Source organism: Anomaloglossus baeobatrachus, chromosome 2, assembly GCF_048569485.1.
Source record: "Anomaloglossus baeobatrachus isolate aAnoBae1 chromosome 2, aAnoBae1.hap1, whole genome shotgun sequence".
NCBI classification, from domain to species: Eukaryota; Metazoa; Chordata; class Amphibia; order Anura; family Aromobatidae; genus Anomaloglossus; species Anomaloglossus baeobatrachus.
In genome coordinates, this window is record NC_134354.1 from 417,489,986 (window position 1) to 417,512,638 (window position 22,653).

Consider the following 22,653-nt stretch of genomic DNA (forward strand, 5'->3'; position numbering starts at 1 on the left):
GAGACTGTAATGCGACCCTTGTTTCTCTCGCATCCATTCAAGTCTATGGGGCAAGAGAAGAAGAAGAAAAAAAAAAAACAAAAAAAAAAAAAAAATCGCACTGCACTCGCAGTACACCAGTGTACTGTGAGTGCAGGGCGAGAATCGCAATAGCTGGCAACGGAGATAAATCCCTCTCTCCCCTCCTCAGTGCTGGCCCGCCCCCCGCAGCTGAGGTCCGATCGCACAGTCTTACTGTACTGCCAGCGTGAGCCTAGTGTCATGCGAGGGGATCGCAGTAATCCCTGTGTGGCCCCGGCCTAACTGAAAGAGCAGTGCATGCTTTGTACTGGATAACCACAATAGCAGGATATCCAATAGATAAGCTTCAGGAATAAAAGCACAGGCATCGACACATATCGTCTGCGTCCCCTCTATACAATAATGCATCATTTAGTATTAGGTAAAAACTTTAAGTTAAAGGGTCTCTAACGATTTATTTTCCTTGCTGGCCGGTACTGTATATGTTTTTTAAAGGGGAATATGTCAGCAGGTTTTTGTTAAGTAATCTGAATACAGCATGCTGCAGGGGTTAACAAAGATTTCAGCGATGTGTCTCTTTTTCACACTGTGTGCAGTTGTTTGCCTGGAATGTTTGTTTTACCTTCAAAAGATTATCATACCTAGACAGGGTCAGCTGAAGGTGAGCTTAACAGGCATACCCCTACTGTGATTAGCAGCTCATTGTCTTTAGACATTGTACATAGCGAAAAAGTGGAGAATTTTTTTTAAATAAGAAGATAGTGGAGTTTTCCATTTTGCACTTTCTGGACAAACCCCCCGTACTCATCTTGCATTGTATAGAGATCCTGGTGTGGTGGAGCTTTCTCACCTCTGCCCCAAGCTAAATCTAAAACCTCTGTCAGAACTGCTGCTCCCAGTACACAAAGTGATACATCATTGGATTCAAGGCCTCTCTGCCTACATCAGGCTGCTCTCAGATGAGATGGCAAAAACCTGCTGACAGATTCCCTTTAATATTTTTTGCTCAGCAGCGCGGTGGCTCAGTGGTGGTATACTGTAGCCTTTCAGAAGTGGGATCCTAGTTTGAAACCCCACCAAGGACATCATCTGTTTCTTGTTCTCCCCTTGTTTACATGTTTCCTACGGATACTCCGGTTTCCTACCATACTGCAAAGATATACTGATAGGGAATTTAGATTGTGAGCCCCATTTGGGACAGTCTGTCTGTAAAGCTATGTTGGCAAACAAAATTAATGGATTTTCATAAAATAATGCTAAATAACAAAAGTGTAGATGTAAATAGATTACTTGGCCTTCCTGTGCGCCAGTATATTTAAACAAGTTGGTCCCTATTCACACCAGGTTTGCTGCTTACGGATGAGGTATACCACTACTATAAATCATAAAATGTGAAACATATCATCAGAAGAAGAAGGGAATTTTGTTACTTACCGTAAATTCCTTTTCTTCTAGCTCCAATTGGGAGACCCAGACGATTGGGTGTATAGCTACTGCCTCCGGAGGCCACACAAAGTATTACACTAAAAAGTGTAAGGCCCCTCCCCTTCTGGGTATACACCCCCCGTGGGATCACGGGCTGCTCAGTTTTAGTGCTAAAGCAAGAAGGAGGAAAGCCAATAACTGGTTTAAACAAATTCAATCCGAAGTAACATCGGAGAACTGAAACCGTTCAACATGAACAACATGTGTACCCGAACAAACCAAAAATCCCGAAGGAAACAGGGCGGGTGCTGGGTCTCCCAATTGGAGCTAGAAGAAAAGGAATTTACGGTAAGTAACAAAATTCCCTTCTTCTTCGGCGCTCCATTGGGAGACCCAGACGATTGGGACGTCCAAAAGCAGTCCCTGGGTGGGTAAATTAATACCTCATGTTAGAGCTGCAAAACAGCCCTTCCCTACGAGGAGGCAACCGCCGCCTGCAGGACTCTTCTACCTAGGCTGGCATCCGCCTAAGCGTAGGTATGCACCTGATAATGCTTGGTGAAAGTGTGCAGACTCGACCAGGTAGCTGCCTGGCACACCTGCTGAGCCGTAGCCTGGTGCCGTAATGCCCAGGACGCACCCACGGCTCTGGTAGAATGGGCCTTCAGCCCTGATGGAACCAGAAGCTCAGCAGAACGGTAGGCTTCAAGAATTGGTTCCTTGATCCATCGAGCCAGGGTGGATTTGGAAGCCTGCGACTCTTGACGCTGACTAGCGACAAGCCCAAAGAGTGCATCCGAGCGGCGCAGGGGCGCCGTGCGGGAAATGTAGATTCTGAGTGCTCTCACCAGATCCAACAAATGCAAATCCATTTCATATCGATGAACTGGATGAGGCAAAAGGAAGGTAAGGAGATATCCTGATTGATATGACTAATGATGCTAGGAAATCTCCTTGAGACATTGAGGCAATGACGGAGCGGAGGGATTCCATCCGGAACCGCCTGGTTTTCACGTGCTTGTTGAGCAGTTTTAGGTCCAGAACGGAACGGAAGAGCCGTCCTTTTTGTGACACCACAACAAGATTGGAGTAAAAACCGTGAACTTGTGCCTGAAGGTAACAGGGATTACCACTCCTTCTGCCTGCAGAAGAGCATCGGCTCGGTCGGGAGGTGAAGAATCGAGCCAGAGGATGAGAACAAAACTCTATCCTGTACACGTGAGACAGATGTCTCTCACCCACCGGTCTTTGACCTGTGGCAGCTAAATGCCGCCAAGCGGGAGAGTCTGCCCCCGACCGCGGATGCGGAGAGAGGAAGAGAGGGCTGAAAGTTATGAGGAAACCGCCTTGGTAGCGGTTCCTCCGGCTGCCTTCTTTGGGCGTGAGTGAGCCCGCCAGGAATCTGAGCCCCTCTGAGCCATTTGAGTCATTTTGGACTAGGAATTGGGACCTGCCCGAGCCTGGAAAGGACCGAAACCTCGACTGTTTGATCTGGGTTGGAGTAAGGACGAATCCTTACCCTTGGACTGTTTGATTTCATCCAATCGCTCACCCAACAGTCTGTTACCAGATAATGGCAAATTGGTTAAGCCCTTTTTTGGAAACAGAATCTGCTTTCCATTCCCTTAACCCCAAGGCTCTGCGCAAAACCACGGAGTTGGCGTACGCCACCGGCGTACGGCTCGTAGAGTCCAGGACAGCATGAATAGCGTAAGTCGCAATGCAGACATATGCGAGGTTAAGGACGCCACGTGCTGCCCAGATGTACGTGTGACAGTGCCCATCTGCGCAAGACCAGCTGAAATAGCTTGGAGTGCCCATACGGCTGCGAATGCCGGAGCAAACGACACGCCGATAGCGTCATAGACAGATTTGAACCAGAGGTCCATCTGTCTGTCAATGGCATCTTTAAGTGAAGTCCCATCTACCACTGCAACTATGGATCTAGCCGCAAGCTTGGAGATTGGGGGATCCACCTTAGGACCTGGGTCCAGCGCTTGACCACGTCAGGGGGAGAAGGGTAACGTGTATCCTTAAGACGTTTGGAGCAAGCCTGTCTGGATAAGCGTAGTGTTTCTGGACTGCTTCCCTGAAGTCAGAGTAGCCCAGAAAGTACTGAATTTACGCTTGGGATACATGAGATGGAATTTCTCCTGCTGTGAAGCTGCCTCCTCCAGTGGAGGGGCTGAGGGAGAAATATCCACCAGTGTATTGATGGGCGCTATGATATCATTCACCATGGCGTCACCATTAGGAGCATCCAGAATGAAAGCGGTCTCAGGATCAGAACCTGATCAGCTACCTCATCGTACAGAGAATCCGCCCGCTGAGACCCTGACCAGTGTGTGAAGTCGAGGGTCTCTCCCAGCGAGCTCGCTTAGGCTGTCTGGGACTGTCGTCCGTGTCAGAGCCTTCAGTCTGGGATGTATAGGACCCCCTTGGAGCACGGATTAGTTCCAACTGAGGGAGACCGGGGATTGTTCAACAGTGCCCATGGTCTGCGTCACCGGCCTGGACTGCAAGTTGCTAGAATTTTGTCCATAGCCCTAGACATTTTATCAGCAAAAAAACTGCAAACTCTGTCCTCTGGACAGTTTCACAGGTGGCCCCTCTGGGCCACCACTAGCAGAGACTCTACCCAATGGGGGTTAGTGGAACCTGCCGGTAAAGCAGCCGCACATGCGGTACAGACAGCATAAAGAGCCTGTGCCTTGGCCCCCTTGCTCTATGCTGACGACATGCTGTTGTCTCCTCAGAGCTATCTAGGGGTATATCGCCAAGAAGCGACCGTACAGCCACAAGTCTCAGCCGCGCCGCAGCCTCCAGCAGCGGCCGGCGCGGCAGTTTCCCACAGATAAACTCACTCAGCTAAGCTGCAGTGAGTATAATCCAAGCGTGCAGCGCTGTTGTCCGCGGCGCACTAACACACCCAGCAATGCTGGCATGTGTCTGTGCATGGTCTTGCAACATAGGTACAAGCATAAACACAAAACACTGTGGTAATAAAGGGGTCAGCACCAAGGTGCTGCTTACCGCCCGCATGAGCGGGTATGTGGTCGCCAGAATCCCTTGTCTGGGTCTCCCAGGGCTATGTCCGTTCTCCAGCTCAGACTGCATGCAGGAATGGCTGCCAGCGTCCTGTGAAGAGGGACGGTCCGTGGGCGTGTTCAGACAAAGTGCGGGAAACTGGCGTCCCACTGTGCCCAGTGAGGGGGCTGGAGTATGTAAATAAGACTCCAGCCCTCGGCGCTGACTGATTGTACAGCGTCTCTCCCCTTCCGTGATTGACAGGGCTGGGGGCGGGAACGAAACGGAGCTAGGCCGCAAAAGCCGGGGACTAGATTTATGAGCGCTGCCGTCGTAAAAGCACGGTCAGCGCGAGTCCCCGGCGCACTACAAGTCTCAGCCGCGCCGCCGCTCCAGGGGCGGTCGGCGCGGTAGTTCCCAACACAGAAAGTCACTCAGCTAAGCTGTAGTGAATAAGACCCAGGCGCGCAGCGCTACTGTCCCCGGCGCACTAGCACACCCAGCAACTCTGGCGTGTGTCTGTGCCTGTCTGTACGGGGACACAGAGTACCTGAATGTTGCAGGGCCTTGTCCCTGACGGCACTCAGCTCCGTATCCAGCAGGATCTCCGGGTCTGTGGATGGAGCCCGGCCTCAGAGTCTGGAGGCCGGTAAGATCCCACTTCCCCAGAGCCCTTCAGGGAGATGGGGAAGGAAAGCAGCATGTGGGCTCCAGCCTCCGTACCCGCAATGGGTACCTCAACCTTAACAAACACCGCCGACAAGAGTGGGGTGAGAAGGGAGCATGCTGGGGGCCCTAGTATGGGCCCTCTTTTCTTCCATCCGACATAGTCAGCAGCTGCTGCTGACTAAACAGTGGAGCTATGCGTGGATGTCTGACCTCCTTCGCACAAAGCTTGAAAACTGAGCAGCCCGTGATCCCACGGGGGGTGTATACCCAGAAGGGGAGGGGCCTTACACTTTTTAGTGTAATACTTTGTGTGGCCTCCGGAGGCAGTAGCTATACACCCAATCGTCTGGGTCTCCCAATGGAGCGCCGAAGAAACCTATTTTGCACCTACAGGATGCACTTTTTTAGCCATGAAAAAATAGATGAATAGACTTTACATCTCAGTCTAGAATTATATGGGGGAGGCGGTGCTCATGGAAGAGCAGAGAATGGAGTCTAATTAGTAACAAAAGAAGATCTTGACTTGATTGCTCTGTCGTACATCCAGCCTGCAGTTTCTTCTTGTAGTCTCAGTAGACTACCTGCTACCTTTTTGCCTACATCATGTCCCAACAAAGCTCCCAGTCAATTGCCTTTCTCTACTGCCTTGCCCGGCGAGTTCCCCTTAGATGGCATTTTTCTGGGGGTACAGCCAATAAGCATCTGCTCCCAAACTAGGATCTGCTGTGGTTCTTCAGATAAGTCGGCATCTACTTTTAGATAATACTGCAGTGGAGGCTCAAAGCAGAAAGATGTGAGTACTATAACCTAGATTTCTTTTGGGTGTCCTTCCACCGTAGCGTGGGTCATCATGGGGTCTTCGGCCACGCAATACCTTTATTAAAGTCACCAGTGCCAAGGAGAGCAACGCTAAGGTGCTTCACCAGTCCCCTTTTATTCCTCACTACTTTCTAAATACCCTGTATCTGCTGAATTGTCCAACCTGTGGAACATACCTTTTGTACTCCTACAAGGCTATAGTTAAAAAGTAATGATCTGCTCAATTCAAGAAGTAGTTGTACCGTAAAAAAAAAAAGAATTTTGTTTACTTACCGTAAATTCTTTTTCTTATAGTTCCGTAATGGGAGACCCAGACCATGGGTGTATAGCTTCTGCCTCCGGAGGACACACAAAGTACTACACTAAAAAGTGTAGCCCCTCCCTCCGAGCATATACACCCCCTGGATAACCAAATATAGCCAGTTTAGTGCAAAAGCTGAAGCAGAGTAGCCACCCACAAGTAGAGATAGAGCAAGAACCGGAACAACCGGAGCCTCTGTCTACAACAGCCGGTGATAACACGCGGAGCAAGAAACTGCCAAAAGGCAACAGGGAGGGTGCTGGGTCTCCTATTACGGAACTATAAGAAAAAGAATTTACGGTAAGTAAACAAAATTCTCTTTTTCTTCATCGTTCCTATGGGAGACCCAGACCATGGGACGTCTCAAAGCAGTCCATGGGTGGGAAATAAACAGAAACTGAGAAATAGGCGAAACCTAACTTCACCAATGGGCGACAGCCGCCTGAAGGATGCGTCTGCCCAAGCTCGCATCTGCCGAAGCATGAGCATGCACTTGGTAGTGCTTCGAAAAGGTATGCAGACTAGCCCAAGTGGCAGCCTGACCGACCTGCTGAGCCGTGGCCTGGTGCCTGAGAAACCAAGAGGCACCGACAGCTCTGGTCGAGTGTGCCTTGATCCCCGGCGGGGGAGGCACTTGAGAACACTGGTAGGCATCGGAAATGGCCGACCTAATCCAACGAGCTAGGGTCGGCTTAGAAACCGAGAGGCCCTCACGCCGACCTGTGGTCAGCACAAAAAGAGAGGTGCGCCGCCTAACAACGGCGGTGCGAGACACATAGATCCGGAGCGCCCGCACCAGATCCAGAGTATGCAACGCTTTTTCAAAGCGATGAACAGGAGCCGGACAAAAGGAAGGCAGGGAAATGTCCTGGTTAAGGTGGAAAGGAGAAACCACCTTAGGGAGAAAGTCCGGAGTCGGACGGAGAACCACCTTGTCTTGATGAAAAACCAAAAAAAGGTGACTCCGAAGAGAGCGCAGTCAAATCAGAGACTCTCCTGAGGGAAGTTATGGCCACTAGAAAGACCACTTTCTGTGAAAGACGAGACAAAGAAACCTCCCTAAGAGGCTCAAAGGGGGGTTTCTGGAAAGCCGTGAGGACCAGATTAAGGTCCCAGGGATCCAAGGGCCGCCGGTAAGGCGGAATGTTGTGAGATGCGCCCTGCATGAAGGAGCGCACCTGAGCCAGCCGAGCGATACGCCGCTGGCACAACAATGACAGAGCCGAGACCTGTCCCTTGAGGGAATTGAGGGATAGTCTTAGCTGCAGACGGACTGCAGAAAGGACAGAAGGGTCGGCAAGGAAAAAGGCCAAGAAGCATGGCCGGAAGAGCGACACCAGGACAGGAAAATTCTCCAGGTCCTGTGATAGATTTTGGCCAAGGAATACTTCCGAGCCCGAGTCATAGTGGAGATGACTTCAGGAGAGATACCAGAAGTCGTCAAGATCCAGGACTCAAGAGCCACGCCGTCAATCTGAGAGCCGCAGAATTCAGGCGGAAAAACGGACCTTGTGAGTGAAGGTCTGAACGGTCCGGGAGATGCCACGGCACCTCTACGGACAGATGGAGCAGGTCTGGGTACCAAGCTCGCCTGGGCCAGTCTGGAACAATGAGAATGACCCAACGCCCTCCATTCTGAGCTTGCGCAGGACTCTGAGCAAGAGCTAGAGAGGGAAACACGTAAGACAGACGAAACTGGGACAAATCTTGAACCAGCACGTCCGCTGCAAAGGCCTGAGGATCGTGGGAGCGAAGATCCACTTCCGGAGTGCCCCCATTGCGGCAGAGTGACCGAAACACTGCCGAATGCAGAGCCCACTCGCCGCTGTCCACGGTTTGACGGCTGAGATAATCTGCCTCCCAGTTTTCCACGCCTGGGAATGTGGACTGCGGATATGGTGGACTAGGAGTCCTCCGTCCACTGAAGGATGCGTTGAACCTCCAACATTGCCAGGCGGCCGAGTGTCCCGCCCTGGCAGTTGATGTAGGCAACCGCTGTCGCGTTGTCTGACCGGACTCGAATGTGCTTGCCCGCCAAAAGGTGGTGAAAGGCTAAGAGAGCTAGAAGCACAGCTCTGATTTCCAGCACATTGATCGAGAGGGCTGATTCGGACGGGGTCCAAGTGCCCTGCGCTCTGTGGTGGAGATATACTGCTCCCCAGCCGGATAGACTGGCATCCGTGGTGAGGATCACCCAGGACGGGGCCAGGAAGGAGCGTCCCTGAAGAGAGAGGGGCCGAAGCCACCACTGAAGGGAGCCCCTGGTCTGTGGCGACAGAGCCACTAACCTGTGCAAGGAGCAAGGTCGCTTGTCCCAACAGCGGAGAATGTCCAGCTGCAGAGGACGCAGATGGAACTGGGCAAAGGAACCGCTTCCATTGACGCCACCATCTGACCCAGCACCTGCATTAGGTGCCTGATGGAATGACGGCGGGGCCTCAGCAAAGGGCGCACCGCCAGTGGAGGGACTGCTGTTTGACTAAGGGCAGGTTCACCAGTGCCGGCAGAGTCTCGAATTGCATCCCTAGGTACATGAGCTTCTGGGTCGGAGTCAGAGTGGACTTGGGAAAAGGACAAGCCACCCGAATTGGACTAGAGTGGCGAGAGTGAGCGAGGCACTCCGCTGACAGTCTGCACTGGATGAAGCCTTGACTAGAAGGCCGTCCAGGAAAAGGGATTACTGCCAACCCCCGGAGGTGCAGAACCGCAACCACTGCTGCCATGAGCCTGATGAATACTCGAGGGGCCGTGGCTAACCCGAAGGGAAGAGCCACGAATTGGAAATGTTCCTCTCCGATTGCAAAACGTAGCCAACGCTGGTGTGAAACTGCAATTGGCACATGCAGATAGGCATCTCTGATGTCGAGGATGCTAGGAAATCTCCTTGGGTCATTGAGGCAATGACTGATCGCAGAGACTCCATGCGAAAATGCCGCACCTGAACATGCTTTTTGAGAAGCTTGAGATCCAGGATGGGCCGGAAGGAACCGTCCTTTTCGGGGACTAGGAAGAGATTTGAGTAGAAACCTCTGAACCGTTCCCAGGCGGGAACCGGTACAATTACTCCGTTGGCCTGCAAGGGTGCCACGGCCTGTGAGAAGGCGGCGGCCTTGGAGCAGGGGGGAGTTGACAGAAAAAATCTGTTTGGCGGGCTGGATAGAATTCTATCCTGTAGCCGTGGGAGGTGATATCCCGCACCCACTGATCGGAGATGTGTTGAAACCACACGTCGCCAAAAGCGGGAGAGCCTGCCACCGACCAAGGACGTTGCTGGCGCGGCCAGATAGTCAAGAGGAGGCTGCCTTAGTGGCAGCAGCTCCTGCTCTGAGGACGCGGCTTCGTGCGTCAGATGGGTTTTTGGTCCTTGGCTGAGTTAGTGGACGAGGCCGAGGGCTTAGAGGACGACCAGTTGGAGGAACGAAAGGAACGAAACCTCGACTGGATCCTGCCCTGGACAGGTTTCCTGGTTTTGTTTGTGGCATGGAAGTACTCTTCCCGCCAGTAGCTTCCTGAATAATTTCATCCAGTTGTTCACCGAACAGCCTGGGCCCAGCCAATGGGAGCCCAGCAAGGTACTTCATTGAAGAAGCGTCTGCCTTCCACTCTCGAAGCCACAAGATCCTGCTCATAGCGAGAGAATTAGCCGAAGCCACCGCAGTGCGGTGAGAAGCCTCCAGCATGGCAGACATGGCATAGGATGAAAAGGCTGAAGCCTGGAAGTTAAGGCAACCATTTCGGGCATTGAGTCCCTGGTGAGGGAATGCATCTCCTCTAGAGAAGCAGAGATGGCTATGAGAGCCCACACTGCTGCAAAAGATGGGGAGAACGAGACCCCTACCGCCTCAGATACAGATTTGGCCAGAAGGTCAACCTGGCGGTCAGTTACTCTTCCCGCCAGGGAATCCTTAAGAGAGGTGTCATCAGCCACTGATACAACTTTCCGGGCTGAGAGTCTAGACACCGGAGGGTCTACCTTTGGTGAATGAGCCCACTCCTTGACCACCTCTGGTGGAAACGGAAAACGGTCATCAGAACCACGCTTTGGGCAGCGTCTGTCAGGACAGGCCCTAGGCTTGGTCACAGTGGCCTGAAAACTGGAGTGGTTAAGGAACACACTCCTTGTTCTCTTGGGCAAGGTAAACTGGTGCTTTCTTGCCAGAGAGGGATGCTCCTCTGATACAGGCGGATTGAGGTCCAGTACAAAATTAATGGACGCAATCAAATCACTAGCATCTGCGTCACTTTCGGGCAGATCAATGGGGTACATGGAGGTAGCGTCCGAGCCCCCAGTAAAGGCATCCTCCTCGTCCTGCGAGTCAGCTCGTGAATCAGAGCCGCGGGACGAGGAAGGAGAGGGGACCCTGCGTCTCCTTTTAGGAGGACGGGGTCTGAGACCAGATGGAGAATCCTCTGTGAGCTTTGCTGAGCGAGCCGTAGCAGCAGAAGCGCCCTGAGAAGGGGGCTGATGCATGCTCAGCAGAGTTCGGGACAGCTGTCCCATGGAGAGAAGGATTCTGCCCAAGCCGGGGGTTCCGCCACCGGAGCCGGAGCAGCCGGAGGAACCACTGGGGATGAGACTCCAGGCTGAGGCACCACCATGTTAGAGCAGGCATCACAATGTGGTTATGTGCTCGGTACAGGCAGTAGGAGCCTACATGCAGTGCATATTGAGTACAGCCTTGCAGCCTTGCTGCTCGTGTGAGACATGCTGCTGAAGTGGGGGCTCTGAGTCAGAATGACCCCCAGCAGAGTATATAAGCAGAGGATACTGCAGCCAGCGCTGATCGCTGTGCTGACATAAGAACGCTGATAAAATGGCGCTTCTGCCCAAGCCGGAGCGAGGAGAGGGGGCGGGGCCTACTCTAAGAGCGGGATCCCGAGGGCCAAGGAGATATACAGGGGAGGGAAACATTTCCTCAGAGAGGAGTGTCCCTCTGCTGAGCCGAACGGCCGCTGGGCGGAGCCGCATTGTCCCTCTGCATGATTGGCATGCAGGGGCAGTGAAAACGAAACTAGGCCTCAGGCGAAGCCGGGGCCTAAATTTAACGATGCGGCCGGCGCGCAGGCACCATCGGCGCGGTTCTCTGGTGAAAACCAGAGAACCGGCCGGAAATGTCAGAATACATACACAGCACACACTCCCCAACAATAAAGTACAAGGGACCCCCGGATAATAACGTCTCAGATACTTGGCTTGTGAGACGCAGGGCCAGGTCCCTGAGGGATGAGTGCTCCGTCCGGCAGGATCCTGAAAGGGCTGCGGATGGAGGCCGGTCTCCTGCAAGGCAGGGAGAAACGTGCTGGCTCCCACTTCAAGCCAGAGCCCGAGGAATGGTGAAGGAGCGCGGCATGTAAGGCTCCAGCCCTGAAATCAACCTTAACAACACCGCCGACACAGTGGGGTGAGAAGGGACATGCCGGGAGTCCAGGCTTGGACCCGCTTTTCTTCAAACTCTTTCCAAAAATCAAAATCAGATGAGAATGCATGTGTGGATGTGTGCCTCCTGAACACAAAGCATTGAACTGGCTATATTTGGTTATCCAGGGGGTGTATATGCTCGGAGGGAGGGGCTACACTTTTTAGTGTAGTACTTTGTGTGTCCTCCGGAGGCAGAAGCTATACACCCATGGTCTGGGTATACACCCATGGTCTGGGTCTCCCATAGGAACGATGAAGAAAGATTTAATTTTAGATTGTTGAAGTGTTTCAGTACTACTAGTATTACACCATTTGAGATGATTCCCGATCTTTACCTCATATAGAGTAAGAGGACTGCCTTGTAGTGTAATGGACATATCAAAGAATTACACAATAATTCCTTCTTTTACCCATCTAAAATTAGTGACATTAACCTCTTCACTTGCAGGGACGTTTTAATTAGCCTAAAATATTTTTAGTTCCTATTTGCTGTTGTCTAAATCTAGGTACATCCTATAGTTCGGTACGTTATACAGTGTGCAGAATTATTAGGCAAATGAGTATTTTGATCACATGATGGTTTTTATACATGTTGTCCTACTCCAAGCTGTATAAGCTTGAGAGCCAACTACCAATTAAGTAAATCAGGCTATGTGCATCTCTGTAATGAGGAGGGGTGTGGTGTAATGACATCAACACCCTATATAAGGTGTGCTTAATTATTAGGCAACTTCCTTTACTTTGGTAAAATGGGTCAGAAGAGTGATTTGACGGGCTCTGAAAAGTCCAAAATTGTGAGATGTCTTGCAGAGGGATGCAGTAGTCTTGAAATTGCCAAACTTTTGAAGCGTAATCACCAAACAATCAAGTGTTTCATGGCAAATAGCCAACAGGGTCGCAAGAGGCGTGTTGGGCAAAAAAGGCGCAAAATAACGGACCATGAATTGAGGAAAATCAAGTGTGACGTTGTCAAGATGCCGTTTGGCCATCATTCAGAGGTGCAACGTTACTGGACTATCAAAAAGCACAAGGTGTACCATACTCAAGGACATGGCCAGGGTAAGGAAGGCTGAAAAACCACCACCTTTGAACAAGAAACATAAGATAAAACGTCAAGACTGGGCCAAGAAATATCTTAAGACGATTTTTCAAAGGTTTTATGGACTGATGAAATGAGAGTGACTCTTGATAGACCAGATGGATGGGCTAGAGGCTGATCAGTAAAGGGCAGAGAGCTCCACTCCGACTCAGACGCCAGCAAGGTGGAGGTGGGGTACTGGTATGGGCTGGTATCATCAAAGATGAACTTGTGGGACCTTTTCGGGTTGAGGATGGAGTGAAGCTCAACTCCCAGACCTACTGCCAGTTTCTGGAAGACAACGTCTTCAAGCAGTGGTACAGGAATCTATGGATGGTAGGCTGTTGAGTGTCATCATAAAGAAAGGTGGCTAATATTGGTCACTAATTTTTTGGGTTTTGTTTTTGCATGTCAGAAATGTTTATTTCTAAATTTTGTGCAGTTATATTGGTTTACCTGGTGAAAATAAACAAGTGAGATGGGAATATATTTGGTTTTTATTAAGTTGCCTAATAATTCTGCACAAACAGATATCCTCTTAAGATAGCCAAATCAAAAATGAAAACAAAAAAACCCAAAACACTCCCACTTCTAAAAATATTAAGCTTTGATATTTATGAGTCATTTGGGTTGATTGAGAACATAGTTGTTGATCAATAAAAAAATCCTCTAAAATACAACTTGCCTAATAATTCTGCACATGGTTTAGTCTGAAAAATATGGTATATGTTTTATTACATATTCCAGGTCTCATCTAGAATACTGATAAGTGATATTTTTGACCTTTTACAAGGTACATGGTGAAATAAATTGTAAAAATAGCATTTATCTCATGCAGATTATTTCTCTTAAGAGGTGTCCCACGTAAATCTCCAGGTACACAATGGCAACTCACTAAAATATTCTCCCCAATGCCAGATGATACCTAGTGGTCTTAAATACTGAGGGCCACATTTCCCCATATGTAATTGCAGTGTTGGGGAATACAGCTCAGTGTAACAGTCCTGCTCTCGCCCAAGAACTAAATTAGAAGGCTGTCAATCACACACAGGTTCTCCAAGAAGAAGGTAGAAGACAAGTCTCCTTCTACATTGTGAGCGAATGTTAAAATGGTAACTTGGCTATGTACTAGAAAATCCCCATTTTTAGCCTTACCATATGCTTCTTCTATCAGTCCACAGTAAGGGTTTATGCCACCACCCCCTTGTTTTGCCTCTTGATCCCCAAGACGGAGGATATTTTCCAGTCCATTCAGAGCTACATGCACTATTTTTGAATCCATGACTGTCAGGAGATCACAAAGTGGTTTGATGCAACCCAAGTCCACCAGGTATCTAAAATAAATTAACACAATTAAAATTATCTAAGGTTATATAAGCTCTACCCTGCGTTTATAACACTGAGGCATTTTACATCAGTTATCAATATGCATATTCAGTTGCTGTTATTACCTGATCTGCTCTGAGGTACCCCCAGATGTGGCATTTGTGATGGCCCAGGCGGCTTCTTTTCGTGTGCGAAACTCTGCTTTTTGTAAAATCTCAATCAACACTGGAAATATATTGGCATCGGCAACAGCCTGGAAACAAAAAAGTATGCCAAATCAGAAGGCCAACAGCCACCGAAGCATTGAGTAACTTAAATATTGACTAAGGCCCTGTGCGCACTGGAAAACGGAATTTTCTTAAGAAAATTCCGCAGGGTCTGAAAGATTATCGCACCCGCGATAAAAAAACGCGGCAAACCGCACCCGAAAACCGCATGCGGTTTGCCGCGGTATTGCCGCGTTTTTTCCGCATGCGGGTTGGTACATGTGCTTTAATGCATTCAATGCAATAAAGCACATTGAAGAAAGAAAAAAAAAAAAAAAAAGTAATTTCCTTCAGAGATAGATAGCAGACAGATAAATAGACAGAGAGAGGACAGATCACTGCATTTCTCCCAAGCGGTAATGTGTTGTTCACATTACCGGCCGTGGGAAATGACCTGTGGTTACCTCTGCTGTCTCGTTGCGTTGCTGCATTCAGCGCTGTGTCAGTCGCGGCTGGATGCAAGCATCGCAGGACGTGGATTACGCCAGAGCTGTGTGTTTCAGGGGGGGTTAATAAATTGGTGAACCAGGGGCTTTTTTGTGTTTTATTTAAAATAAAGGATTTTTCGGTGTGTTTTTTTCACTTTACTTAAGGGTTGATCATGTCAGCTGTCACATAGACGCTGCCATGATCAAGCCTGGACTTAGTGGCGGCGATCCGCCGCCAATAACTCCTTATATTACCCTGATTTGCCACCACATCACGGCAACAGGAAGAGCTGGGGACACTCCGGTACTGCCGCATAATGGATGCGACAGTCCCGGGGCAGCTGCAGGCTGATATTCTCGGCTGCGGAAGGAGGGGGGGGGGGGGGGGGACATTAACCCTGGCCCTTGTCGTCCCCAACCTGAGAATAACGGGCCGCCGCTGTGTGCTTACCTTGGCTGGATGGTAAAAATACAGCGGAGCCCACGTGTTTTTTTTTTCTATATGTCTGTTTGCTTTCTATGTGTATTCTATATGTCTGTGTACGAGTGTGATGTGTGTGTGTTCTATGTCTGTGTCTGATACGTGTGTGTTTACTCTCTGCTCCGCTTCCTCTTCCTGTCATAATGACATCACTTCCCTGCAAACCGCAGGGCAGCAATGAACATTACCACAGGTAAACCGTGAAATACCGGAGGGAATAACGCAGGAAAACGCAATCAACCGCACAGAATTTGCTTCCTGCGTTATTCCCTGCGGGATTTCACAATTACATTACAGTCTATGGAGTGAAATCCCGCAGCAACGTGCGGAAAGAAGGGAATTTTGTTTACTTACCGTAAATTCCTTTTCTTCTAGCTCCAATTGGGAGACCCAGACAATTGGGTGTATAGCTTCTGCCTCCGGAGGCCACACAAAGTATTACACTCAAAAGTGTAACCCCTCCCCTCTGCCTATACACCCTCCCGTGCCTCACGGGCTCCTCAGTTTTGGTGCAAGAGCAGGAAGGAGGAAACTTATAAATTGGTCTAAGGTAAATTCGATCCGAAGGATGTTCGGAGAACTGAAACCAAAGAAACAATTGAACAACAAGCCCGAAGGGAACAGGGGCGGGTGCTGGGTCTCCCAATTGGAGCTAGAAGAAAAGGAATTTACGGTAAGTAAACAAAATTCCCTTCTTTGTCGCTCCATTGGGAGACCCAGACAATTGGGACGTCCAAAAGCAGTCCCTGGGTGGGTAAAAGAATACCTCGATAAATAGAGCCGACACGGCTCCCTCTTACAGGTGGGCAACCGCCGCCTGAAGGACTCGCCTACCTAGACTGGCATCTGCCGAAGCATAGGTATGCACCTGATAATGTTTCGTGAAAGTGTGCAGGCTAGACCAGGTAGCTACAACATTGTCACCAGATTTCAGATCAGGAGACACAAAGAGTGTATATATGCATATTAATAAATTCAGTAACTTCTTTTAGGATAAAACCCAAACTTTATTGAATAGTCAAATATACAAATATTAAAATTCAACAGGGAGACACACCTTGTTGAAGGACGGTTATAAGCCCCTATTAAATACACACATCAGTATTGATCGTCAGATATAAAGTCAAAGACACTGATTTTTTATCTCTTATTTGTACATCCAATCAATTATAATTAATCTAGGATCGATATTATTGCCTAGGTATTGGTGCTAAAATGGATAAATTGTCATAGCTTGCACATAGACAGAGGCACAGACGGCAGCGCATCAGATGGTGTTTTTTTATTTTTGTTGTAACCATATAGACACTGCGTTATCCATGCGTTTAGGTCAAATGCCTACAATTCACTGATTTAATTTGTGCACATGGACAAGTCAGTTATTAAATAGTATATCATTCCTATTGAACCTATACTCAAATTGGTGCGCTGTCATTAGTGCACTCACACCATGTGCATCCACTATCTCAATAAAGTTGCAAAAGCATTTTTATATTTATTATATCGCATCGTGGACGTGCATATTTAAATACTGGTACATATATATACTTATGGGTATGTTTTTTTTCCGATAAATTCAATATATTAGTTTCTATTTAAATTTGTTATCTTCAAAATCATGCATGATTATAATGAATCAGAAGGCATATATCCAGTTATAGTCACAACATTGCAGCCAAGCTACATGTAGTTCATATTCTCAGTGCACCTCCACGTTGCTTGATTGCCAATAACTTTGCAACACACAGAAAATCACAAGCATAGCCACACGCTGCAATACACAGGGCTAGCCGCCATTGTATTAATTGGAGTATGCCAAATACATCTGTCCACAGTCAGGAAGCGTGCATATAAATCTAACTGCATATAATTTTATATTTCCAAGATACATCTACATTCTCAAACTACTAAAAAGTTTGCAGTCATACATATAGTCGTATATAAAGCCAAATGCTGAAATAAATAGCCACTATTATATTCATTTAAAATATAGCAAGTACAGATATTCACAGTCACCAAGCGTACATAAATATCTAGTGGTACAACTTAATTTAAACAAGTGTGCCTGTGAAAAAAGCCATATTTGCTAAATAGCAAGGATATACAATTGTTTTTAAAGCGTATATGCCAAACTGACGTGAATTCATTTACCTGAGTGTGGGGCAACCCGTCCTTCCACCTTTGACGCACGTTTCACTAATGCTTCTTCAGAAAGAGGCGTGTGAATATGAAAAAAATATATCTACAAATATACATATGTACCAGCGTCTACCGATGCAATTTTTTTTGGGGTAGTAGATGCACATGGTGTGAGTGCACTGATGACAGCGCATCGATCTGAGTATAAGTTCAATATGAATGATACACTATTTAATAACTGATTTATCCATGCGTGTAAATTTAATCTGTGAATTGTAGGCACTTGACCTAAACGCATGGATAACGCAGTGTCTGTATGGTTATAACAATAACAAAAAAAACACCATCTGACGCACTGCCGTCTGTGCCTCTACCCATGTGCTAGCTATGACAATTCATGGTGTCAGATGAATGGAATTAGTTTGACCCTGTTAGAGTGCTGTATAGAATTGAAATTAAAGTAGCAGTATACTGTAGTCGTATAGCACCAATACCTAGGCAAGAATATCGATCCTAGATTAATTATAATTGATTGGATGTACAAATAAGAGATAAAAAATCAGTGTCTTTGACTTTATATCTGACGATCAATACTGATGTGTGTATTTAATAGGGGCTTATAACCGTCCTTCAACAAGGTGTGTCTCCCTGTTGAATTTTAATATTTGTATATTTGACTATTCAATAAAGTTTGGGTTTTATCCTAAAAGAAGTTACTGAATTTATTAATATGCATATATACACTCTTTGTGTCTCCTGATCTGAAATCTGGTGACAATGTTGTAGGTGTCTAAATCGAGTGATGCTTCTTATGTTTGAAGTTGGGACTTATGTGTTGATTAGACCAGGTAGCTGCCTGACACACCTTCTGAGCCGTCGCCCAGTGCCGCAATGCCCAGGACGCACCCACGGCTCTGGTAGAATGGGCTTTCAGCCCCGAAGGAAGCGGAAGCCCCGAAGAACGGTAAGCTTCAAGAATCGGTTCCTTGATCCACCGAGCCAAGGTTGACTTGGAAGCCTGCGAACTCTTACGCTGACCGGCGACAAGTACAAAGAGTGCATCTGAACGGCGCAGGGGCGCTGTGCGAGACACGTAGTACCGGAGTGCTCTCACCAGATCTAATGAGTGCAAATCCTTTTCACATCGGTGAATTGGATTAGGGCAAAGAACGGAATTTTGTTTACTTACCGTAAATTCCTTTTCTTCTAGCTCTAATTGGGAGACCCAGACAATTGGGTGTATAGGCTATGCCTCCGGAGGCAGCACAAAGTATTACACTCAAAAGTGTTAAGCCCCTCCCCTTCTGCCTATACACCCCCCGTGCTCTCACGGGATCCTCAGTTTTGGTGCAAAAGCAAGAAGGAGGAAAAATAATTATAAACTGGTTTAAAGTAACTTCAATCCGAAGGAACATCGGAGAACTGAAACCATTCAACATGAACAACATGTGTACACAAAAAAAAAAAAAAACAGGGGCGGGTGCTGGGTCTCCCAATTAGAGCTAGAAGAAAAGGAATTTACGGTAAGTAAACAAAATTCCGTTCTTCTTTTTCGCTCTATTGGGAGACCCAGACAATTGGGACGTCCAAAAGCAGTCCCTGGGTGGGTAAAATAATACCTCGTAAGAGAGCCGTAAAACGGCCCTTTCCTACAGGTGGGCAACCGCCGCCTGAAGGACTCGTCTACCTAGGCTGGCATCCGCCGCAGCATAGGTATGCACCTGATAGTGTTTCGTGAAAGTGTGCAGGCTCGACCAGGTAGCCGCCTGACACACCTGCTGAGCCGTAGCCTGGTGCCTCAAAGCCCAGGACGCGCCCACGGCTCTGGTAGAATGGGCCTTCAGCCCTGAGGGAACCGGAAGCCCAGCCGAACGGTAAGCTTCGATAATTGGCTCCTTGATCCACCGAGCCAGGGTTGATTTGGAAGCCTGTGACCCTTTACGCTGGCCAGCGACAAGGACAAAGAGTGCCTCCGAGCGGCGCAGGGGCGCCGTACGAGAAATGTAGTATCTGAGTGCTCTCACCAGATCTAACAAGTGCAAATCCTTTTCACATTGGTGAACTGGATGAGGATAAAAAGAAGGTAAGGAGATATCCTGATTGAGATGAAAGGGGGATACAACCTTAGGGAGAAATTCCGGAACCGGACGTAGAACCACCTTGTCCTGGTGAAACACCAGAAAAGGGGCTTTGCATGACAACGCTGCTAGCTCAGACACTCTCCGAAGAGAGGTGACTGCTACTAGGAAGACCACCTTCTGCGAAAGGCGTGAGAGAGAGATATCTCTCATTGGCTCGAATGGTGGTTTCTGAAGAACCAGCAGCACCCTGTTCAGATCCCAGGGTTCTAACGGCCGCTTGTAAGGTGGAACGATGTGACAAACTCCCTGCAGGAACGTGCGTACCTGTGGAAGTCTAACTAGGCGCTTCTGGAAAAATACCGAGAGCGCAGAAACTTGTCCCTTAAGGGAGCCAAGCGACAAACCCTTTTCCAGTCCAGATTGAAGGAAGGACAGAAAAGTAGGTAATGCAAATGGCCAGGGAGAAAAACCCTGAGCAGAGCACCATGACAGAAAAATTTTCCACGTCCTGTGATAGATCTTGGCGGACGTTGGTTTCCTAGCCTGTCTCATAGTGGCAATGACATCCTGAGATAATCCTGAAGACGCTAGGATCCAGGACTCAATGGCCACACAGTCAGGTTGAGGGCCGCAGAATTCAGATGGAAAAACGGCCCTTGAGACAGCAAGTCTGTTCGGTCTGGTAGTGCCCACGGTTGGCCGACCGTGAGATGCCACAGATCCGGGTACCACGACCTCCTCGGCCAGTCTGGAGCGACGAGGATGGCGCGGCGGCAGTCGGCCCTGATCTTGCGTAACACTCTGGGCAACAGTGCCAACGGAGGAAACACATACGGGAGCTGAAACTGCGACCAATCCTGAACTAAGGCGTCTGCCGCCAGAGCTCTGGGGTCTTGAGACCGTGCCATGAACATTGGTACCTTGTTGTTGTGCCGGGACGCCATGAGGTCGACGTCCGGCACCCCCCAGCGGCAACAGATCTCCTGAAACACGTCCGGGTGAAGGGACCATTCCCCTGCGTCCATGCCCTGGCGACTGAGATAATCTGCTTCCCAGTTTTCCACGCCTGGAATGTGAACTGCGGATATGGTGGAGGACGTGGCTTCCACCCACATCAAGATCCGCCGGACTTCCTGGAAGGCTTGACGACTGCGTGTGCCGCCTTGGTGATTGATGTATGCCACCGCTGTGGAATTGTCCGACTGAATTCGGATCTGCTTGCCTGCCAGCCACTGCTGGAACGCTTTCAGGGCAAGATACACTGCCCGAATTTCCAGAACATTGATCTGAAGCGAGGACTCTTGCCTGGTCCACGTACCCTGAGCCCTGTGGTGAAGAAAAACCGCTCCCCATCCTGACAGACTCGCGTCTGTCGTGACTACTTCCCAGGATGGGGGAAGGAAGGATTTCCCCTTCGATAATGAAGTGGGAAGAAGCCACCACCGAAGGGAGGCTTTGGTCGCCTGAGAGAGGGAGACGGTCCTGTCGAGGGACGTCGGCTTCCTGTCCCATTTGCGTAGGATGTCCCATTGAAGGGGACGCAGATGAAACTGCGCGAAAGGGACTGCTTCCATTGCTGCCACCATCTTCCCCAAGAAGTGCATGAGGCGCCTCAAGGGGTGAGACTGGCCTTGAAGGAGAGACTGTACCCCTTTCTGTAGTGACTGCTGTTTGATCAGCGGAAGCTTCACTATCGCTGAGAGGGTATGAAACTCCATGCCAAGGTACGTCAGCGATTGGGCCGGTGTCAGATTTGACTTTGGAAAATTGATGATCCACCCGAAACTCTGGAGAGTCTCCAGGGTAACGTCGAGGCTGTGTTGGCATGCCTCTTGAGAGGGTGCCTTGATCAACAGATCGTCCAAGTACGGGATCACAGAATGACCCTGAGAATGGAGGACCGCTACTACCGTAGCCATAACCTTGGTGAAAACCCGTGGGGCTGTTGCCAGGCCAAATGGTAGTGCCACGAACTGCAGGTGTTCGTTGTCCATGGCGAAGCGCCAGAAGCGTTGGTGCTCTGGGGCAATCGGAACGTGGAGATAAGCATCTTTGATATCGATCGATGCAAGGAAATCTCCCTGGGACATTGAGGCGATGACGGAACGGAGGGATTCCATCCGGAACCGCCTGGTCTTTACGTGTTTGTTGAGAAGTTTCAGGTCCAGGACAGGACGGAAGGACCCGTCCTTCTTTGGGACCACAAACAAGTTGGAGTAAAAACCGTGGCCCTGTTGCTGAAGAGGAACAGGGACCACCACTCCTTCTGCCTTCAGGGTGCCCAGCGCCTGCCGAAGAGCCTCGGCTCGCTCGGGAGGCGGAGAGGACCGGAAGAATCGAGTCGGGGGACGAGAGATGAACTCTATCTTGTAACCGTGAGAGAGAATGTCTCTCACCCAGCGGTCTTATTTGTGGCAGCCAGGTGTCGCAAAAGCGGGAGAGCCTGCCACCGACCGAGGATGCTACTAGAGGAGGTAGAAAGTCATGAGGCAGCCGCTTTGTTAGCGGTGCTCCCAATGGCCTTTTTAGGACGTGACTTAGACCGCCATGCATCAGAGTTCCTTTGTTCTTTCTGAGACCTTTTGGACGAGGAGAATTGGGACCTGCCCGCGCCCCGAAAGGACCGAAACCTCGACTGCCCTTTCCTCTGTTGGGAGAGGTTCTGCTTGGGCTGGGGTAAGGATGTATCCTTTCCCTTGGATTGTTTGATGATTTCATCCAGGCGCTCGCCAAAGAGCCTGTCGCCAGAAATTGGCAAACCGGTTAAACGCTTTTTGGAAGCGGAATCTGCCTTCCACTCCCGTAGCCACAAGGCCCTGCGGACTACTACCGAATTGGCGGTCGCAACTGCCGTACGGCTCACAGAGTCCAGGACAGCATTCATAGCGTAAGACGCAATTGCCGAGGTCTGGGAGGTAATGGAAGCCACTTGTGGCGCGGCCGCTTCAATTTTCGCTTGACCTGCTGATATAGCTTGTAGCGCCCATACAGCTGCGAATGCTGGGGCAAAAGAAGCTCCGATAGCTTCATAGATGGATTTCATCCAGAGCTCCATCTGCCTGTCAGTGGCATCTTTAAGCGAGGCCCCATCTTCCACTGCAAGTATGGATCTAGCTGCCAGTCTGGAGATTGGAGGATCCACTTTGGGACATTGAATCCAACCTTTAACCACT

General features: G+C 49.3%; 1 protein-coding gene across 1 annotated transcript in view; it reads right to left on the reverse strand.

Annotated features, from left to right (window-relative positions):
* KPNA6 (karyopherin subunit alpha 6) overlaps positions 1 to 22,653 on the reverse strand; it is an 87,672-nt gene that overhangs the window by 1,688 nt on the left and 63,331 nt on the right. Inside the window, exons 12-15 of the mRNA XM_075336141.1 lie at positions 14,211 to 14,338; positions 13,915 to 14,093; positions 4,682 to 4,688; positions 2,332 to 2,399 (exon numbers count right to left, since the gene is read on the reverse strand). Of these exons, the coding sequence (XP_075192256.1) occupies positions 2,332 to 2,399; positions 4,682 to 4,688; positions 13,915 to 14,093; positions 14,211 to 14,338 (382 nt within the window). The remainder of the gene's footprint in view (positions 1 to 2,331; positions 2,400 to 4,681; positions 4,689 to 13,914; positions 14,094 to 14,210; positions 14,339 to 22,653) is intronic.